Source organism: Tamandua tetradactyla, chromosome 1 (genome assembly GCF_023851605.1).
Source record: "Tamandua tetradactyla isolate mTamTet1 chromosome 1, mTamTet1.pri, whole genome shotgun sequence".
In the NCBI taxonomy this organism is placed as follows: Eukaryota; Metazoa; Chordata; class Mammalia; order Pilosa; family Myrmecophagidae; genus Tamandua; species Tamandua tetradactyla.
In genome coordinates, this window is record NC_135327.1 from 31,622,031 (window position 1) to 31,642,392 (window position 20,362).

Genomic DNA, 20,362 nt, shown 5'->3' on the forward strand with positions numbered 1-20,362 from the left:
CTCCCCACTCAGGTTTCCCCAGTGCCCACCCTCTCTCTAAGGCAGAAAATGTTAGCCGCTGGCTCATGTGACTCAGAAGCTCTGCCATGCATTCATTGTTTTTCAGTTCTTGGTACCAATTTACATCCTACTAACACCTCCCCTCTCTCATAACCCAAATTTGAAAACAAGATGAAAACTTATTATGAAAGAAGGTAAGGCTATATGCTATGCAATCTCCAAATCTACTTCATTAAGATTTGATAGGTAGAGTCTCCAGAAAAAAATAGAAAAGACCCAGTTAAATCCAAATTTTAAATAAACAATGAATTGTTTTTTTTTAGTGTAAGTATGTCCTTTGTAATATTTGGGACATACTTTATACTTAAAAAATTATTTGTTGTTTACCTGCAATTCAAATTCAACTGAAGGACCTGTATTTTCATTTTTATTTGCTAAATCTGGCCATCCTATTTATGGGATTGCCTCTGAAAAATATGGGTAGAATTTTTGTAGTATTCCCCATACTACAAGTAGTAGTAAGTCAGTTGACATTGGCAGAACACCTCTTGGGGCACCAGCTTGAGAAGTTAGGAGAGGCGTAGGCAAGCAGTGGGAAAAAAGTTGGTCTGAATATGATTTTGTAGCCTACTAAAAAGAAAGTCCATGGAAATATAACATGACAAGATCCTGTGTAGCTCACGTGCTCTCTGTCTCTCTCTGTCTCATTGCTTTCAGATAATTATTTATTTAATGCTTATTTTGTGCCAGACACTGAGTCCAGTGGGAGCTATAGATGGAATGGTGTCTAAGGCATGACAACTCTTAGCCTCATGGACTCATGGTCTAGCAAGGGCGATACTTATTCAATGAATAATTACATACATATAATTTATATGCTAGTATTATAAACAACATAGAGGTATATTCCCTTGTAATGTTTTTCTAGGGTCTCGAGATCACCCTAGTATAAAGAAAAGAGAATGGACCACTATTCAGTGAAACTTGTCAGTGTAGACTTGTTCCTCAACCTTTTTTTCTATTATCACATCCTACCATAAAGCCATTTTAAACATTGTTTTTGCAGTTGCCCCCCTCCCTGCCCCATGAACTTTTAACACCACAGATATACTGCATGTCTGTTTATGAACTACGTCCCTTTAGAGGGTCACAAATCATATTCCTCACCCTCTAAGACCCAGTCAACCCCACTTGGGGTTGGCACTGCCTTTGTTGGGGGTACACAGTGTAGGTGGTCCATCCCTTGGCAGGCGGGTCAACACTGGGGAGGACATGTTCATTTAATGGAGGCAGTGAATGCGGAGGCTATGAAGAGCTTCGGTTTTGAGGCCAGGCTCTTTGGATTCCAGTACCAACTCTGTCCTTACATTAGTGTGACCATGAGAAAGTCATCTGACCCCAAAGGACCTAAATTCCCCCATCTGTCAGATGTACATTGTAATTAGTGCTTTTCCCATAGGACTGTGGTTACAACATTCAAGTGCTTAGAACAGTGCCTGGTACCATTGCTTTTTTACTGTTAATATTAAATCAAAGTTAAAGGTTGGAAATTAGGTCTTGAAGAAGCAATCATGATCCAATGGGACTAGGCAGAAAGAGGAGACTGAGGGAAGTAAAATGGAGTACTGAAACCAACCAAGCCAGAAGGTATGTAATGGATTTATTTGGTAAACTGGATCCATTCAGGAGAAAATCTAGAATTTCAGAACCTGGGAGTTTTTTTATTTGTAACTCCCATGGGCTTTCGGTGAGTTGGCTGAGTGCATATGAAGGGGCGTCTATGAGCTGGACAGGTCCTCAAATCTAAGTATAAAATATCAAGCAACAGAATTTAAATCAAACCCGTATGGGGGCATTAAATAATTAAGCCTCTGCTCTACTGACCTTAGCAGGGTTAATGATTAGCTCTAGTTAATCAGAGCTGTTTCTTAGAGATGGAAACAGGATCAGTCACAGTTCTCCAGGTACGTGGTCTAAGACCCTAAACAAATGGGGATTCTCCCGGGAAAGCAGAAGGGAGTGGCTGATGTTGGAGAGACAATGAAGTTTGACCACTCCTTGCTCTTTCTGCTTCCTGTCCTAAACACTTGCCACTCTTCCTCCTGCCTAAGGGCCATGGAGTATGCTGCTCCTTATGCATAGAATCCTGCTCCCTGCCTAGTTCATTCCAGTCATCTTTTAGACCATAGCACCATCATCTCTTTCTCATAAAATCTTCCCTGATTCCTTGATTGTCATGACTGGATCTAACTCATGTTTTTAGCTTTTTCTTCTCTTGTCCTTAGCATCAAGTCTCCTCTCTCTCCCTTGGTAGGAGAGGGACATTTCACATTCGTTTGTGGATTTACTTTTTTGTGTGTCTTGCTTAGTAGATAATAAACTCCATGAAGACATGAAACCCCAATGCTCAGTACATGTGGCAGCTCATAGAAGGAACTCAATGCATTTTTTTTTTGTAGATAAATGCATAGAGAATTGTTTTCTGAAAGAAGAAAGGCAGCTACATGGGAGACACTTTTCTTTTGACCAATCCCTTTTAAATTAATTACTGTTTAGAGCTAAAAACAGCACCAAATACCGAGAGTATTTGGAACATAGATAATGCAGAAGCTCATGAGCTGGGCCATTTGAACTTCACTGGCTGTGAAATGAAGAGGTTATTTTAAATTCTGGCATTATGTAGTTTTGTCCACTTTTAAATAGAACTGGGTTATCCCTTCAATATTAACTATATCAACTATCACAAAGGTAATTTCTATACTTGGCCCTTGTCCATTCAAACCTAGGGTCTGCTCAATAAATGACTCCCTTTAGTACAAAAAAAAACTACAATACACAAGATATTGTATCTTACCAATATGAAAATTCATGTATTTGCAAACACCCCTTGGAGAAGCAACGTGCTGGAGTGGAGAGAGTGCCGAGGTAGGAGCCAGAAGTCCCAACTGGAGTCCAGGACGCACCCCCTCTTTAATGTTGGACAGATCATGGCCTGGGAGAATGTGGGCTTTGGAGCAGTTGGTCTCTAGGACCTTCCACATCACAAGTAGGATTCAGTGTCCTGAATTTGCTCCACACCCCATTTTTACTGCCAAAATTTTTTCTTTTAGTAAGAAAATGTAGCCATAGCTCTGCTTTCCCTGGAAATTAAGAGGCATTGAGTCACAGGTCCCTGGAGCAAAAATTGTAAAATGCTGATGATTAAGATGAAGAGATTAAATCAGATGGAACTAGTGTTAGCATTGCAAATGCAGTATCCACTCATGTTGAGATAAATTGAAACTATTATTTCCCAACTCTTTCTGTACCCTATGACTCAGGAGGTGGCAGAGCCAAGTATAGAAATGACCTTTTTGATAGCTGAAATAGTTAATATTGAGCATAGGAATTAACAGCCCAGTCACTGAAGACATCAAATGCCCTAGAATTGGACCTCAGCCTGGCCATAAAGAGAGAGAGACAGAGAGAGTAGGGACTGGATAAATAGCATTTGAGGATGTGTTAATTGTAGGGGGTGGCAGTTGGGGCTAAAAGTGAAGAAATGGGGTTTGTGGTTGCCCTTCCAACTAAAGACCCTTCACTGAGTACTTGTCTAGCTGCCTTATATTTACTTTATAGCCTCGATCGGTGATCTCCAGAGTATGGGAAGACAATCTCAGAACTTATATTTTAAATTGTATTTATTTTAAGCCTCCTTTAATTTCTAATTTGGAATAGTGAGACAGTACATGTTTATAACACATACATAAGTAAGCATGCATGCACTGGGGGTGCGTGTTCAAAATGTGTTTTACTGATGGGGACATGATCGAAACCATTCGGAGGCAAACAGCCCAGATAAGAACTGTACATTCACATGGGTGCTTCCAACCATCTCCTTGATTCCTAATGACCAGCTTATGCGAACACAATAGATAATGGTTCTGTATTTTTTTTCCAAAATGAAATTATCTTGATTTTGACACAAATCCATGCTCTCAGCAAAATATTCAGAAAATGCCAAAAGTCGCATAAAACAAAATTAACATCACCCATAACCACAGTCCATTGCTTATAATTCTTGAGATCTGTTTGGATGTTTTCCCTTCATTAAAAAAAAATTTTTTTTAACTCCACAGGATGCTGAGAAGTCATCCACCACTTCAGTTGACTATAAGTCAGACAAAGCCAACTTGATACCCCAGGAGACCCAAGGAGCAGCCAAGAATCCCAAAGGTTGCAATCCACCAGGTCATATGCAAACTGCAGCACCCACAGAAAGCCCAAAGGAGGGTGCCAAGGAGAAAACAGGACCCACCTCTCTGCCTCTGGGAAAACTGTTTTGGAAAAAGGTAAGTTTTTGAGATTCGAAGAATACTCTTGGGCTGGGATGACTTGAAAAATTATTTCTATTCAGTCCATCAGTGTAGCCAACAAGGTGTAAAGTTTCTTTTTTCCCGCAAATGACCCAACTTACCATTCTGTCAAAGACTTATAATTTACCCCTGGGAAGAATGAAATGCTATCATGTTTAAAACACACACACACACACACATTTGTTTCATGAGAAAGGAAAGGAATGAGCAAGTAGATTTTTCATTCTTAGAATTACTCCTGTTCGTGACTCAGAGTTGTAGTATTTCATGATTTCATTTTCTTTCTGAAATGGTTTATTACTCTGGCTGCCTGCTGGTTTCTTCTGAGTGTTCTCACCCTGATGAGATGAACCACTCCTGGGTCTTTATCTTTTCTTTTTCCCTGGAAGATGTAATTCATCATTATGAGCTATTAGGTCTTACGTTCCTTGTGGAAAAACAAGGGTTCTCCCCAGTGTACCACTAGGGCAAGTTCGTATGTGCTCTGGGACAGGAAAGTTTAAACTACTGAATATTTTTTCCTCCTAGATTTAAGGTGCCTGAGGTATGTTCCATGAAAGGCAGTGGGGAGGGGATGAGTAATTGCAAGAGCTATTGCTTCATCATATCGATGCAGTCCACAGCTGCCACACATGTTTAACCCTCTGGCCTATTTTAACTTTGAGGAGCAAGAAGTCAGGGTGGAGCAGGCTGCATTCTCAACCTAGGAAAATCTAATAGTAATTTTATCAAACATCCATGCCACTTGGCGTGCAATTTAAAGCAGGCGATAAATAAATATTCCACCATGGTTTTAGTTTTATTTTCTTGTTTAGGATCCAGCTGGATTTTAGTGCCTCTCTCCTATTTGTTTCCTGTTGTACAGAAATCTTCCTTCTAGGTTCTGCCCAGAACACAGACTCCGATATTTAATGAAAACTTTGGGTGATGTCAGTTGGCATTCAGTTCTAACCTTCTTTCCTCTCCCATCAGCAATTATTTATTTTTTTAAAATCTTTTACCAGCAATATACTTTCGAGAAGAATTTCCAAGTGACTTGTATGCATAAATGGTGGCAAAAAAGATTCCTGAGGTGATCCACATTCAAACATTTTTATTTAAATAATTATATATATTCAAAGTATATTAGAAAATGTAGCTAGTACATTAACTCGAGTTTTACATGTCTTTTACTCAAGGTGAGACTATCTTTATTTAGCTTAAAAAGTAACCTGGAATAAAAAAAGGAAAAAAATATATGGGCGGGCAATGGTGGCGCAGTGGCAGAGTTTTTCATCTGCCATGCTGGAGAGCCGGGTTTGATTCCCGGTGCCTGCTCGTGCAAAAAAAAAAAAAAACAAGAAAGAAAAGTAATCTGGTTGAAAGGAAAGTATTAAGTAAATAATGATACTGATATTACATAAAACTGGTCAATTTGGGGTCCTCTGAGAAGCAGCCACCAAGACAGAATTGAAGTATGAGAGATTTATTGAGGGGAAATGCCTGTGGAGGATAAAGGACTGGGGGTGAGGGTGGGGAGGCACAGGAGTCGGGAGGATGAGCCCCCAGACCACAATACTGGTCTGACACTTGTGAAGGGGGAGAGAGGGACAGGAGGAAAAGAAATAGGTAAAGCCTCAGATTGAGGGTGGCCGTGAGAAGTAAAGATTCCCCATTCCAGGAGTCCCACGTTGGGCAGGAATGGCCAAGTACCCCCACTGTGTTCAGCTGTTAGCTGGAAACAGCCTGGGAGAGCTTGACCTGGTCATTACTGCTGCAGTGGATCCCCAAGTCGTGACAGCTGGAGGCTGGGGGTCAGCTCCACCCTGTGTAGATCTCAGCAGCACACATCTATGAAAGATCTAGATCCTGCAGAGAATATGGCAAAAGTCACATAGGCAAGGGGTAAATGACAGAAGCTCGAGGAACGCTGATGCAAGTTTAAAAGTTTTGAGTCAGAACAACTTGACTTTGAGTCCCAACACCACCAACTCTCTGAGTTTCACTTTCCTCATTAGTAAAGTGGGAATAATAATAGACCTATGTGATAGAAATGAAGTAAGGATTAAATTAGAGAATGTTGGTAAACCCCTTTACACAGATCCTGGCACAAAAATGGCCAGCAAACGGTAGCTACTATCTATGTCATTTATTCCATCCTGGGAACCTAATGTACCATAACAGCAGTGTTAAAAATGTCTGTTCATACTGGGTTCAGGAACAAATATTTGACTATATAAACTTACAGAAATTTTTAAAGCAACCTGAAGTTAGTCAAGAAAAATCTTAAATAGATGTAAATAGGCTTGGCATATTCCTAGCACTCATTAATCCTTCCCAGCATTCATTAAAATCATTACTGTTAATTAACATGTATTATGTACTGGCACTATGCTAAGTGTTTTAGATACATAAAATAAATGCCAGCAATTTTCATAGACTGATGGACATAAATAAATTCTATGCCCCCAATCATTCCACCCAAATAGTTTCTAAGAATCTAATGGAGAAAGGTAATCATGGACAAGTCCAGGCTGCCATATATCTTTCCTGCATGATCGCCGCTGAGCCCCACTACCACCAGAGCCATCAAGAAGACCCAATTCACATCATCATCAGCCCTTTCAGTCCTCACAAGCCTACTTGCAAAGTAAATGGGAGAAAAATTCCCTTCTTTTTGATATGCTTATATTGGGGAGGAGAATTCCACTGCAAGGCCTTGGACCCCAGAGTGACATCATTTAAGAACACTCGTCTCTGGAGTGAGCCCATTCACAGGAAGCTGAGCCAGGCTGAGCTCCTCTACCCACCGCCAGCACCCCATGCAGAACAACTCTTCTACATGGACCGTGGAGGTAGCTGGTTCCCTTGAAGTCATTACCATTGGTGAAATCTTTCTCTGGTGTCCATTTCTTGAAGTGTTATTTCTGTTCCACCCTATATACTCTCACTTCTGGGAAAGCCTGCAGTTGCCCAGACCCTAATTATAAACATGGTTCAAGTTACTCCTTCCTCACCTTCCTCATCTTCAACTCCCAGGAAACAGTCTCCATATAAATACCAGGAGGAATGTGTGGCTGACTCCTGCCACCAGACCTGGGGTAATCTCAGCTGTGCTTCAGCCAGGACTTTCCCTTCACATGCTTTATTTTTATTGTTTAAAGCAATCCCAGGGTTAATAGATGGTCTTGTAGTCATTGTTTGCACAAATCCTGGGAAGTGAATCATCTCCTCCACAAAAAACATGTCCAGATCCCAATCCCTGGTCCTTGTGTGTGAACCCATTTGTAAATAGGACCTTTGAAGATGTTAAGATGTGTCCAAACTGAATGATGGTGGGCCTTAATCCAACATAGCTGAAGTCCTTATAAGCAAAGGAAATTGGACACAGAAAAGAAACTACAGGGAATGGTCAGAAGCTGGAAGTTGATGGCACCCAGAAGAGGGAAGTTGTTTATATTGGTTTGCTAATGCTGCTGGAATGCAAAATACCAGAAATGGAATGGCTTTTAAAAAGCAAAATTATTAAGTTACAAGATTACAGTTCTTAGGCTGTAAAAATGTTCAACCTACGGCATCCCGAGAAAGATACCTTAACTCAGGGAAGGCTAATGTCAGTCACGTGGGAAGGCACGTGACTGGCATCTGCTGGTCCTTGCTACCAGTTCAGTTGCTTCCAGCATCTGATGCCAGTGGTTTCCTCTCTAAGCATCTGTGGGCTTCACTTAGCTCCTCTATGGCGCAATTCTGGGTTCTGTCTTTTTAGTATCTCATGGGAAGGCACCTGGCAACATCTGCTGGGCTCTGCTTCTCCAAACCTCTGTATCTGGGCATTTGCACTCTCTGTTGGCCTTCCAAGCATTTCCAAATACCTATCTGGGGACTCTGAAGCAAGTTATCTTTTAAAGCACTCCAGTAAACTGATCAAAACCCACCTTGAATGGACAGAGTCACATCTCGGTCTAATCAAAAAGTTGCACCCAAAAAATGAATAAAAATAAAAATAAATAAAAAGTTGCACCCACAGTTGAGTGGGTCAATCTCCATGAAAACAATCCAGTCAGAGGTTTCCACTGTACAATGTTGAATCAAGATTAAAGGACATGGCTTTTGTGGGGTACGCAACACTTTCAAACCAGCATAACACTGCCATGTGACAAAAAAAGCCAAGGACCAAAGTTTGCCAGCGGCCAGCCCCAGTACTCTGCTGTCTTCAGGGAGAAGGCATCTCCCTGCTAACACCTCAGTTTTGTCCTTATAGCCTCAAAACCATGAGCCAATAAATTCCCATTGTTTGAGCCAACCCAGTGTACGGTATCTGTTTTAGCAGCTGGGAAACTAAAATGCTAAATGATCTGAGGCTGAGATAGGTGTGATTAACTTGCCCAAGTTTCCATAGCTACAGTGGTAAATTTGAATCTGGCTCCAGCCCATGATATTCGAGTCTTGTATTCTGAACAGGTTTTCTCTCACACGTGCCAAACACTAAATAGAAACAGGATCCTAGCCTCTCGCCCATTTTTGGATCCTTATACTACCTAGACATTCCAGCTACTGCTAACATGAAGGCTGTACCCATAGGCCAGTAAGAAAATGTACCAAAATGTGCAAAATGATTTAGGGTGGTTCTTGGCACAGCACTAAACAACATTTAATGAGTTCCATAGCGCAGAGTTCTCTCCTTTTCCTATTCCACTCCAATTCCTCCAGTTACATTTAAAAGTTTCTTGTTGGTATTAATAGGCACTTATCACTATTCTAACATGTGCTGATCCCCCTTTTTAACAAAGACTTAAAAATAATTAGAATTTAACAACAGTGTTTTTTGTTTTATTTGGTGTTGTTTGTTTAATGCATAACTGTTATTTGCAGCAGGGTTGCTGGTTTTACATTCACTGTAATGGTAACATTTTCTTAAATATATTTAGTTAAGCAAAAAGATAATCAATTTAACAATATATATCAAGTAAGTACATGGAGAGGGCAAGAATCATGAAGATGGTATGTAGGTTAAATTACTGAGGTTTGAGAAATGCTCAACTGAACTAATTCTGAAAGTAATGTTTTGCTGGGTAGTAAGATTTTGGAAAATATGAAACAGCAATTCCTTTGGAACTGAGTATGTTCATAATGCCAATTTCTGAAAATATCAGAAAGATCTGGAAGGCTGAAACCATAATGAAGACCAAGGAAACATCAGTGTTCGGAAGCAGCTCTTTCTGTTCCTTAGTATCACCTATACCAGGTTCCTACTTTCCTCTGAAATATAATGAGCAATCAGTGGCCAGAAACTTTCCAGACACAGGAAACCAAAGACACACCTAGTTTCATTACATCCAATATGGAGTGGGAGGATTTTCTCGGTCTAATATAGACAGTATATTGACTCTGAAAACTTTTGTGGTTCAAGTTGGAGGAGGTCTGGGTTTTAAAATATTGTTGGATTCTTTACCTGTTCCTAGTATTAAATAACATCCAACTTGTCTCAGGGAGAAGGCATGTGGCTCCAAGAAAACTGCATTACTTGCAAATTCCTTTGGCATGCACTAGAATTTCCTGGCAATCAAATCTTCCTGGATATCCACAATCATTTTCAGGGACATTTGTGTGCCTAGAGAAGCTTCAATGGGGAAGAAGGAAAATAAATAAAGTCCTCATCGAGTGGGCAAAGGAGCTCTCACAGTCCCCGAAAATGTGTTTCTGATGCTTGAAGTCAAGGCAGAGGGGAAAAGTTGGTTCTTGGAACCATTTTCACCACTTTCTGGCTATTCACCTAGAATAACTAACTTAACCTCTCTGCAATTCTATTTCTTACTGTGTACATGGCGATCATATTTTCCATTTGGGGCACTTTAAATGGGATAATGTATATCCCATTTACTGCCTAGTGCAGAAGATATACTTATAAATGTCAGTTCCCTTCCTCTCTTCCCACTGGATGTTGTAAAGGAAAAAGAAAATAAAGGGCAGGGCTTGATAGCAAAATGGATATGAGGAAGAGTTCTTAGAATACAGAAGAGTTGAGTTAGAGGGTCTGAGAACCCTCTGAAATTACTGGCAAAATACTTTATGTTCATTTTGGGAGGAGGAGAGTCAAAGAGTGTTAGAATGATCCAGAATATTCCCATCCCCCCAAAGATCAAGAACCACTGAAGAAGAGATACAAAGATGACCTCCCAAATTGGAGCTTGGCTAACTGATCCTGGCATTGACCTTTGGAAGAAGTGGGTTAACTCATCTCCTATTTGAGGCAGGCCTGTATATGCCAGAATTAGACCTGGGAGTAATAGAGTTTGAAGTCAAATGTGCTGGACCCCAAATCTCTGGCCTTCCATAAAAGAGTTTTAACCAAATTTAACTTTGGCCCATCTTGAGGGCTGGCAGAAGACGCTGCCTCTATGCTGGCCACTGTGCCATGTGGTCAGGATAAGACCGAGGGCTCTGTTTATTAAATTACAGAGTCCTGCTTGCTCTGTGAGGACTATGGGATGACTTTCTCTGGCCTTATTATGAGATTTTTCCTGAACAGCTCATTTGTTTTCACCTAACAGTTACTATGTACCGAGTGAGCGATCATATTTGGCTCTTTTCAGCGGCTACTAGAAAATGTAAAAGCAAGCATGTGGCTGACCTTCAACCAAGAGTTTGTGGCTTGTGCTTTATGTTGGGACTCTTCTCCTGATTCCATGGCATTTGTGTGTTTATTGCTCCCTTCTTGCATTTGAAATACATAATTTAATTTATATTATCTAGCTCTGTTGTTTACAATTTTGAAAGCCTTACTTAACCTCTTTTTGGAACGTAGAATACATAAAAAAAAAAAAAAAATGCCAATGAATTGCACCAGGGGGCATGGTAGCCCAACTAAACATTCACTTTTTTGGTAACATCCTGACTCTTGTTTTTATCTTCCTTTTAGTCAATTAAAGAGGATTCAGTCCCCACAGGTGCAGAGGAGAATGTAAGTTAAACGATAGAATCATTCCACTCTCATTTTCGGAATGTCCGGCCACTCTCATCTTCTGGGTTCGGGGTCCTATGTCCTTGCATGATCCAAGTTTTATTCATCTGTTATGGACTCTTTCATCCTTTCACATGATAAGGGAACACTGTGGAATAACATTGGACAAATACTTGCAAATCCCATGGAGTCAATGCAAAATAAATGCAAATTCAAAGCACTGATTTGTCTAATTTATTATCATTTAGGGGTTGAAAGAGTCTGCTAAACATAACAACAGCTTTGCACATCTTGAAGAGACAGTGGTGCTGCACTCTCTGCTTCATTCTCCTTGGAGTCCTCTTTCACCTTTATTTCCATGGCAATCCTGATTCTCTACTAACTTTGGGTGGTACCCAGTGCAGACAGTTGACTCAAGCATGAGAGCATCTTGCTGCAATAAACGAGGCAGAATCTCACTTTCTTTTTGGCCTTTAACCCTGAGCAATCATCAAAATTTTCAAGAGAGTTTGTTTGTGTCTGAGGGAACGGGTCCCACGTGAAATCCTACAAAAATATATCCTTCCAAAAACCTTTCGAGGGAAATTAGTAAATTGGCCTTGTGAGTTTCAGACCCAAAACAGCAGCTCTCTGCTCTGAAAAAAGTGCGGTCTTTGGAAAATGTTATAAATGGTGCTATGTGAATTCACAGATCCTTAAGATAGAAACCATTCATTATCATTTTGTTAAAGCAAAACATGTTTTGGCTCTTTCTCTTTGTTTCTTGTTTACTTGCCATGCATAGGGCTGGCGTTTTCATTTTTATTTCATTACTGAAACTGAACAGATGTTGGAAATCCAAATATGTTCCAGAAATGTTATCAGTGATATGGAATGAAAATTAGAATGGCTGCCTCTTGTTATGATACTTGTTAGGAGAAAGATCTTTGAAATCTTTTGTTGTTGTTGTTGCTGCAGTTGTTTTCCCTCCTTCCTTCCTTCTTTCCTTCCTTCCTCCCTCTCTCTCTTTTTTTTTTAGCCAAACTTAGTAGCTCTGCAAACACAGGTTTCTCATTATTCCAGAAAGTTCTCAGGAATTTATTGGCTAACTTCTAGAAAGTCAAAGTCTCTAGTTATATCAGCAATCTGCAAGAATGAACTCATAAGTCTTCTGCCTATGAACTTTTGATTAAAAAGTTAAATCTAGAGTATTAATTAGACTTAAGGTCCTGAGACCTTTTTTAAGAGAAACTTCCTTCCCATCAAAGGAACCCCATGTCTCCTGTGGCTCACATGCTAAATGCAGAGCTGATCTCTACCAGGCAAAAAAAAAAAAAAAGAGGGTTTTCATTTTGCAGTGTGAAAGTTAAAGCAGAAATATAAGCATGAATTAAAAGTTAAATTAGTGACACCAAAAGATAATACAAAAGTTAACAGAGATATTGGAGAAAGTGAAGTATTTTCAAAGAAGCATTATAATAATTGCTTTAAATTGCTTAGTCCCACAAATGATGTTTCTATTTTTAGGTTTTGATATTTCAGCTTCTAACGGCTTTGCACTTGTATGGAATGAGGCTAAAATGTAATTTTTATCCCATCACCTCCAGGCTGTGCCACCCTTGAGCTTCAGTTTACTTCCCTCATAAAAAGTGTTAATAATATTACCTGCCCCTTGGAGTGGCTTTGAGAATTAAATGAGATAATGCATGCAACATGCTTAATTCCATGCCCGAAACCTAGAAAGTAGTTCAGGGGTCGGCAAACTCATGGGCCAAATCCGGCCCACCATATATTTTTGTATGACTTGAGAACTGAGATTGTGTTTTTACATTTTCAATGATTGAAAAAAAATAGAAGAATATTTCATGACACCTGAAAATTATATAAAATTCAAATTTCAGTGTCCATAATAAAGTTCTTCTGGAACACAGCCACACTCATCCCTTTATATGTTGGCTGTGGCTGCTTTTACCATCAGCAAAGTTAAGTAGTTGCTACAGAGACCAGACATCCAGTAGAACCTTTTGCAGAAAAAGTTTGCCAACCCCTGTGGTAATTGTTAGTGAGTAGGAGATGTAACATTATGAATGAGTACTTCCTTCTGATCAATGATTGTATTTCCTTATGAAATTACATACCTCACAACTGACTCTTGCCCAAAAAGATTGAGAGGTATGTAAAACAGATTTAATTTTCTCCTCCTAAATAACAGATATAGCTTTAATCAAAGCAATGTGTAGTACTCTAAACCTTCAAAATAGGATGGTTAGGTTGAATAACCATATTATAAGAGTCCTTTGACTTATGTGTTTTTCTGGCTAAAATATGATTATTTAAAAAATTTTCTCCACCTGCAACTTTTAAAACACACCTATCAACCAAAGCAAGACCTACCTGTACTTTTCAAAACAAAGAACAGAAAGATGGCAACATTTCTCATAGTTTTCCATGCAAGGCAAAATAAAGCTTTTGAAGCCTGTGGAAGCCTAGTGTTTCTCCTAAAATGGACTTCCCTCCTATCAAAAATAGAATCTATAACTCCTGAAATTATTGACACCTGCCCTTGTGAGCTGAGAAAGTCCGGGCCCTTGGTTAATTGAGTTAATTTTCTAACTAATAGAAAGAAATCTTCTCTTCCCAAGGACCTGTAAGTTCAAGGAGACAGTTACTTCTGTTGTTTGTTTTTCTTAGTAACTTCTCAGTTCCAAGTGAAAGAAGCCCAACTCAACCTGGATTTAAAAAAGTGGGGGGGATATATCCACTCCCCTCCTGAAAAAGTAGAATTGGTTTTGAGTAAAGCTCTGCCTTGGTTCCATCTCCCTGCTCTGGTTACATTTTCACTTTCAAACACCACAAACTAGTTCATGGTAAAGGAGAGCTTCTTCCAGTGGCAACCCTATATGTCCTGGAATTTGTTCTCTTTCATTAACTCAGTGGGTTCACATGCTCTATAAATCAGCTTTCACCAGCTTCTGTTGCAGTATCAATGAAGCCCCAAATCTCAGTGGTTTAGACAGTAACAATTTCTTTTTTTGCTCTTGCTCATGCTGCATGGCAGCTGTAGGTGATCTGTGGCTTCTCCACGTGGCCTCTTCCTCCTGAGGTCTAAGCTAAAGAAGCAGCCCCTTGGATAAGAACAGAGGTTCTTGTGTCAGAGGCAAAAGAGTGTCATGGGACCCTGCAGTGGCTCCTAAGGCTCAACTCAGTCTTGGTTTGTGCTGCATCTGCTACCACTCAATACACCAAAGAAAGCCCCTCTGTAGTGAGCATAGATAAAAAATTCTTCTGCAGAAAGACAGAGTGAGTAATTGGGAAAATGATAGATTCTGCCACATACCCCCATTCTTGAACCAATACACCCAAGGAACTACGTCATGTTGATTGGCTTAGACCTGTCCAATGGGCTTTATCCAAATTGCACAACCTTAAAGCTTGGGACCATGGAACCCCAAAGCAAAATTGTAACAAGGAGGGAGAATAGTTCCTGGGTAGAAAAAAAAATCTCTTCAAATTCTTTGTAACCAAGTAACGTGTTATAATTCCAATCATAAAGAATCTGAAAGAGATGCTAAAATAAAAACCTTTAATATCATCATCATTATGTTGTGGGTGAAGTTTAAGAGAAAGACATCTATTTTTCTATGAATAAGTTTCCAAAACTCACAATTCTAATAGAAATCATTTAAACCAAATTCCAAAAGGAAGTATGATATAAAATTTGAGGCAAAAATTGAAATCCTTTGCTGAAGTTTGTATTGCCTTCATTAAATGTATCAGCCATCTTTCTGCAATGTATACCACATACCCTGTTGAAAACAAATAGAGATTTAATTCTAAAATACAGCACAAATCTGATTCATATCATGTCCATCATACCCAAAATTAAAATGTGTGGATGCAATAATATATTCTTAGCAAATACTGACTTTTTCCAAAGCTCTGGCCTGAAAGGAAATGAGAAAATGATTCAAATGCAAATCATAGTCTTATATCTGTATATGCACATCAGATCATCACTTAACCCAAATCATTCTGAGTTTCCATACTGGACACCAGTAGATTTTCCTTGGCTGCTGAAAGTCTACTTCTTGGCCTCACTTCAAAGCTAATGTGAGCCTCTCTAAATCTCATTCTTTGGCCTACTAATTGTGTTTTGGAGAATGGACTAGTGGCCAAGCATTTATAAGTTGACACCTCTTGACATGTGGAAAGGCCCAGGAAGGAAATCATAGCATTCAAATGATGCCGACTTACGAAGTTAATGTCATGCATTCTGATCATTTTATTGCATGAGCAATTCTCCCCTCAGACCTTTGCATGCACAGAAAGAACCTGCTGCTTTAAAAACAGGATAGGTCTGAATCCAGGGTCATTGAGTCAGACTCTGTTGGTTACCTACCTAACAGCCATTGCCCACGCCTCCATCTGTCTTCCACTGATCTCAGGCAAGGTCAGTAACTACCACAGACCCAAAATATCTGATTTGATTGGTCTAAACCGATAATACGATTCTCTTCAACAACCATTAGTTGGTGATTAAGGTGAGAATGTGACCTAGTTCTGGCCAATGAAAAAACAGAAGCCCCCAGAGATAGGGGAATCACAATACAGAAGTTCATTTGAAGCAAATGTTTTACTACCAACTTCTCTTAAATGATTGGATTGAGCATATGATGCCTGGAACTGTAGCAGCCATTTTATGACCATGACGTAACAAAGAAGAGAATGAAAATCCAGCATGTCAAGGGTGGCAGAGCCAAAGGATAGAAAATTTCAGGGTTCTTGGAGATATTGAGGACCATCATAACAATCCCAGAACTTCCTACTTTCATACTTTTTGTTCCATGTCTTTATTAGTTAAGTCACTATTAGATATTGAGTCACTGACAAGCGATTCCTTCCTTATTGAAATGGCTACTTACCTGTGGTATGACTTTAGCCAAGTCATCCAACCACTCAGATTCTTCTTCTGTAGAAGTTATCTACCTGAGCTGTATTTATAACTAATTTTTTAGGTAATTTATAAAAAGTACCTTGCCCAGTGCTGTGCATAGTAAGTAGTTATTAATGCAATTGTATCTAAACAGTGGACCTCTGTATGCCTGTGGAATAAATAGCTATAATAATAATGTGAATAACAACGATTAGTATTAACTGTGTGCCTATTATGTGCCAGGTGCTGTTCTAAGAACTTTGCATGTATTGTCTCATTTAATCCTCAGAACAACCTTCTGAAGTGTGTACTAACCCCACTGAGAAATAAGAAAATGAAGGCACAGAAACTGAGAAAGTGATCTTGTATTAGAGTACTTATGAGGGATGGAGTTGAGATTTAGAGCCAAGCCAGCTGGCTCCAGAGCCTCCATGTCAGACTTACCCCAGGGTTCTTGTGGCTTGAGGCTTATTTTGCAGAAACACAACTGAATTGAATCAGATATGGATGTAGAAAGCCATATCCATTTTTGATGCCCAATTCCATCTCTTATTTTAGTCCAGCCTGGTTTCCTAAAAAAGGGCCCGAGTCAAAAACTGGCAGCCCAGCAGCAGAAGTCTACTCACAAACATATTTTGTTTGACCAGCCCAATGACTTAACTCTTTTAATGTCTATAGATGGGGCATTAGTCCCATCTGAAGGCATAGTCCCCACCACTCCTTTTTGTCATGTATCTGGTCAGTCCAAGCTGATATCATGTGCCTTGTCCCCTGGGGAGCTTGGAGTTTTTGACTCCCCAACCTAGGTCCTTATCTACAAAGGGAAAATACTAGAAGTCATGTTAGTATCTTAAAGAATGATAAGGTAGGGATGGTTGCTGTGAATTAGTTGCCTTATTTTAGGTGGTCCTGCATGCTGATGGGTTGGTGGGCAACTGTCTGCTTCAGGTGACAATGCAGGGATAAAGGGTTTCCCCCAAATCAGATCATTTGGGTAATTTGCAAACCAAAGGTATATTCAATATCATGGAAGATGATTTTTCCATAAGCATGAAAAGTTTTGGAAATAACTAAGTTCCTGTCCCTCTCCCTGACCGGAAGACCAAGGCTCTGAGGTCTGGCACCAGCAAGGAAATGCCAAGATGCCTTTGTCTGCATAGTGCTTTTCTCTGAGGCAGGGGTCAGCAACTTTCTGTAAAGGGCCAGAGAGTAAATATTTTAGGCTTTGCAGGCTATATGTTCACATATTTTCCTCCTGCTTCTCCTCCTTCTTGTCTTCTTTTTTATAACCTTTAAAATATAAAAACCGTGCTTAGCCTGGGGGCTGGACTTGGCCCACTGCAGTCCTTTGCCAAATCCTACCTGAGAATGCAACAACAACAAAAAACATAAGTCCCTCTTCAGGCCATTTAACTCTGTCCTGTTCCAGGGGCCAAAGCAAATGCAGAAATTAAGGAGGCAATGCAAAGACACAAAACTTGGAATCAGACTGAGGCTGAATCGGACCTTCCATCTAAACCCCCACTGCTGGCTACCCTTTCCCCACAGACACTTCCCAGGATGTTGGGTTCACCAGGTTGCATGATGTAGATGGTGAACAACTTAGCCATAATTTTCCATAATTTAAGCTAATTTTTCTTTTTAAAACGTGAACCTCGGTCAAAGAGCAATGGCAAATGACTGGACTGAGTTGGGGCAGGAAATTAATTCATGAGTAAGTCAAGGCTATTAAAATTGAGTGGCTTTTATGCTATCCATTTTGCAAATGAGATGGTTTATCCATAATTGCAGAGGAGCTAGAAACGCGGCATGGAAGGTAACTTGATCACTGTCTCTGAGGATGAGCGCATAATGAAATAATTATTTCTGATTGCTACCCAGGTCAGATGCAGTTCACCTTAGTGGCAGCCTAAAGAGCTAGGCATTTGTAAAAAGTACTGGGCACGTTCCAAAGGGCAGGTCCCCCAAAAGTCTGGGACCTCCTCTCTAAGCCTGGTACCTTCATGAGGAAGGAGTTTGGCCTCTTCCAAATCAGCCTATTTGGCAGTTGTTCAGAAGTTGGCTGTTAGGGAGTATATCCAAAGTGAGCATTACTTCCTGTGGATGGGCCTGTGTGGAAATTGTCATAGATGCAAACCCATGGCTTCTAGTAGACCAGGGGACATCCATAATTCCACTTTATAAAACCTGGGATGGGGAGTTTTTGTTTGTTTGTTTCACTGTCTTATTACCTGGCAAAATAAATCCAGGTGGTGTGTGAATCACCAGTAGAAATTACAAAGTCCGAGGATGTAGAATCAGCCTTACAAACAGTGGATCTCAATGAAGAAGGAGATGCTACACCTGAACCCACAGAAGAAAAACTCAAAAGAGAAGGAAGCAAACCACCGAGACCCTCCCTCATGTCGTTTTTCAGACAAATGGTAAGCCACTCGCTTCCAGACCAGCAAAAGTGGAATACCTGGACGAGGCCTTCCCAGAGTAAAGGGCCCAGGTCACAAGTGGTAGGAGACTAAATTGTAGGTGGTACATATGGCATATGAATAATGTAGTGAGAAAGTTTCCTTTTGTCCTTCTGATTCGATCGATCACAGAGAACATCTCAGTTTGTGCTAATATTCTTTAACCCTTGCTAATTTCCCTTTTTAACAAAGAGAGAGCCAACCTTGACTCCTGGATTTTGGCAAACAGCAGTATCCACCTAGAGGTTAATATTGTTTCCTTGTAATTATAGTTAATTTTAAAGTTTCCTTCTATTTACAATAAATGATACTGCACTTTTTATTCTGGTAATAATAAGAAGTTTCCTTTGAAGATACATTTATTGACATTAGAAAATATGGTATCTTTAAAGGATTCAGTAATAGTCCAATTTATAGGCTGACATAGTAAAAGTTTGAAGGTGAAATGTGAGTGACACAAATTTGAACGAAGCTGAGTTGTAGGTCATTCAAATAGGAAAATGACCAAAGAATTTTCTACTGGTGAATATGTATAACTTCGCTGGTAAAATTGTCTCATTTTTAATTTGTATAGAAGGGATAGAATGTGAGCAGACATCTTCCAGTGCCCATGTAAGTCAAGTACATTTATTATCCAAACATCCAAGAACCTAAAAAATGTAGCACAACAAAACCCAAATCAGTTGGAAAACAAAAACAAAAAAAAACATGTAAAAGGTCATTGGTTTAATTCTCTTTTAATGAAAAACAAGGATTTCATTACACTGAGCCTTTATTTCCAGAATATTGGGGGGGTTAATCCTTTGAGAAAGCTACTCTCTAAATTTCACAGGCTCACCCTGTTAAGGAATTCATTCTAGTCCACAAAACCCAACCCAACCAAACCCTTGCCACTAGGGGTTGAGGCATTTTAGAAATAACTCTGTTAGCAATGTTGGCAGGGATGATTTTCTTTTATTGTTAGGTTGTCAGGGCATAAAAAGTATCAATGCCCGTTTGGCTGGAACTGTCTAGATTGCTGATCATTTGTTCTGTAATTTGGAGCTTAAAATGGGATCACAGATTCGATATTTTAAAACTATTTTTTATATGATATCAGGACAGAAAAGAACATTTGACCTGTTTCTGGAAAACTCACCTAAATTACAAATAGATCCCCAAATAGCTCATCATATTATTAGGGTGTTCCAACTTCCCTGTTTCTGACTGGAGTTGAGAGATACTGAAAAAATCAGCAAACATGATGCCATTCTCTTTCACATAAACCAAACAAAGCTCTCTTTACTTAAAAAGAAAATACAGAGAGACTCCAAATACAGCATGAAAACACTCTACACCACCCACTGAGCCCATCCAAAACAAATCCTTAAATTCGAATGAGATCCAATTTACGTAAATTCATCGTGCCCACACCCCTCCCCAAGCCTTCTGTTACACATTGGTTGGGGAACTTTCTGGCCATAGAAGTTGGAATTGATGCTCCAGAGGATAGGCATTAAAGGTCAGCGTGGATGCATTTTCCCACACAATCTTCAGTGGATTCATATTTTCAGGTGTTACGATTTTCATTGTTCTTATTACCTGTTGCTCATGAGAAGTTTGGGTTATGCCTGGGATCTTGAACAGTAGTCTTTCCTTTTAATGCTTAAACATTGCACCAAAGTGTCCATGATATTTGGAATTACCCCGTAAG

At 39.7% G+C, this 20,362-nt stretch overlaps 1 protein-coding gene across 5 annotated transcripts in view; it reads left to right on the forward strand.

The window, feature by feature from the left end:
- The window catches only part of BCAS1 (brain enriched myelin associated protein 1), a 114,307-nt gene that overhangs the window by 70,346 nt on the left and 23,599 nt on the right, over positions 1-20,362 (forward strand). For 3 of the 5 annotated variants that reach the window (XM_077113597.1, XM_077113606.1, XM_077113614.1), the window contains 3 exons: positions 4,119-4,331; positions 11,254-11,295; positions 18,457-18,630. In XM_077113597.1, the coding sequence (XP_076969712.1) occupies positions 4,119-4,331; positions 11,254-11,295; positions 18,457-18,630 (429 nt within the window). The remainder of the gene's footprint in view (positions 1-4,118; positions 4,332-11,253; positions 11,296-18,456; positions 18,631-20,362) is intronic. The other 2 variants (XM_077113622.1, XM_077113633.1) reach the window with 2 other exon arrangements.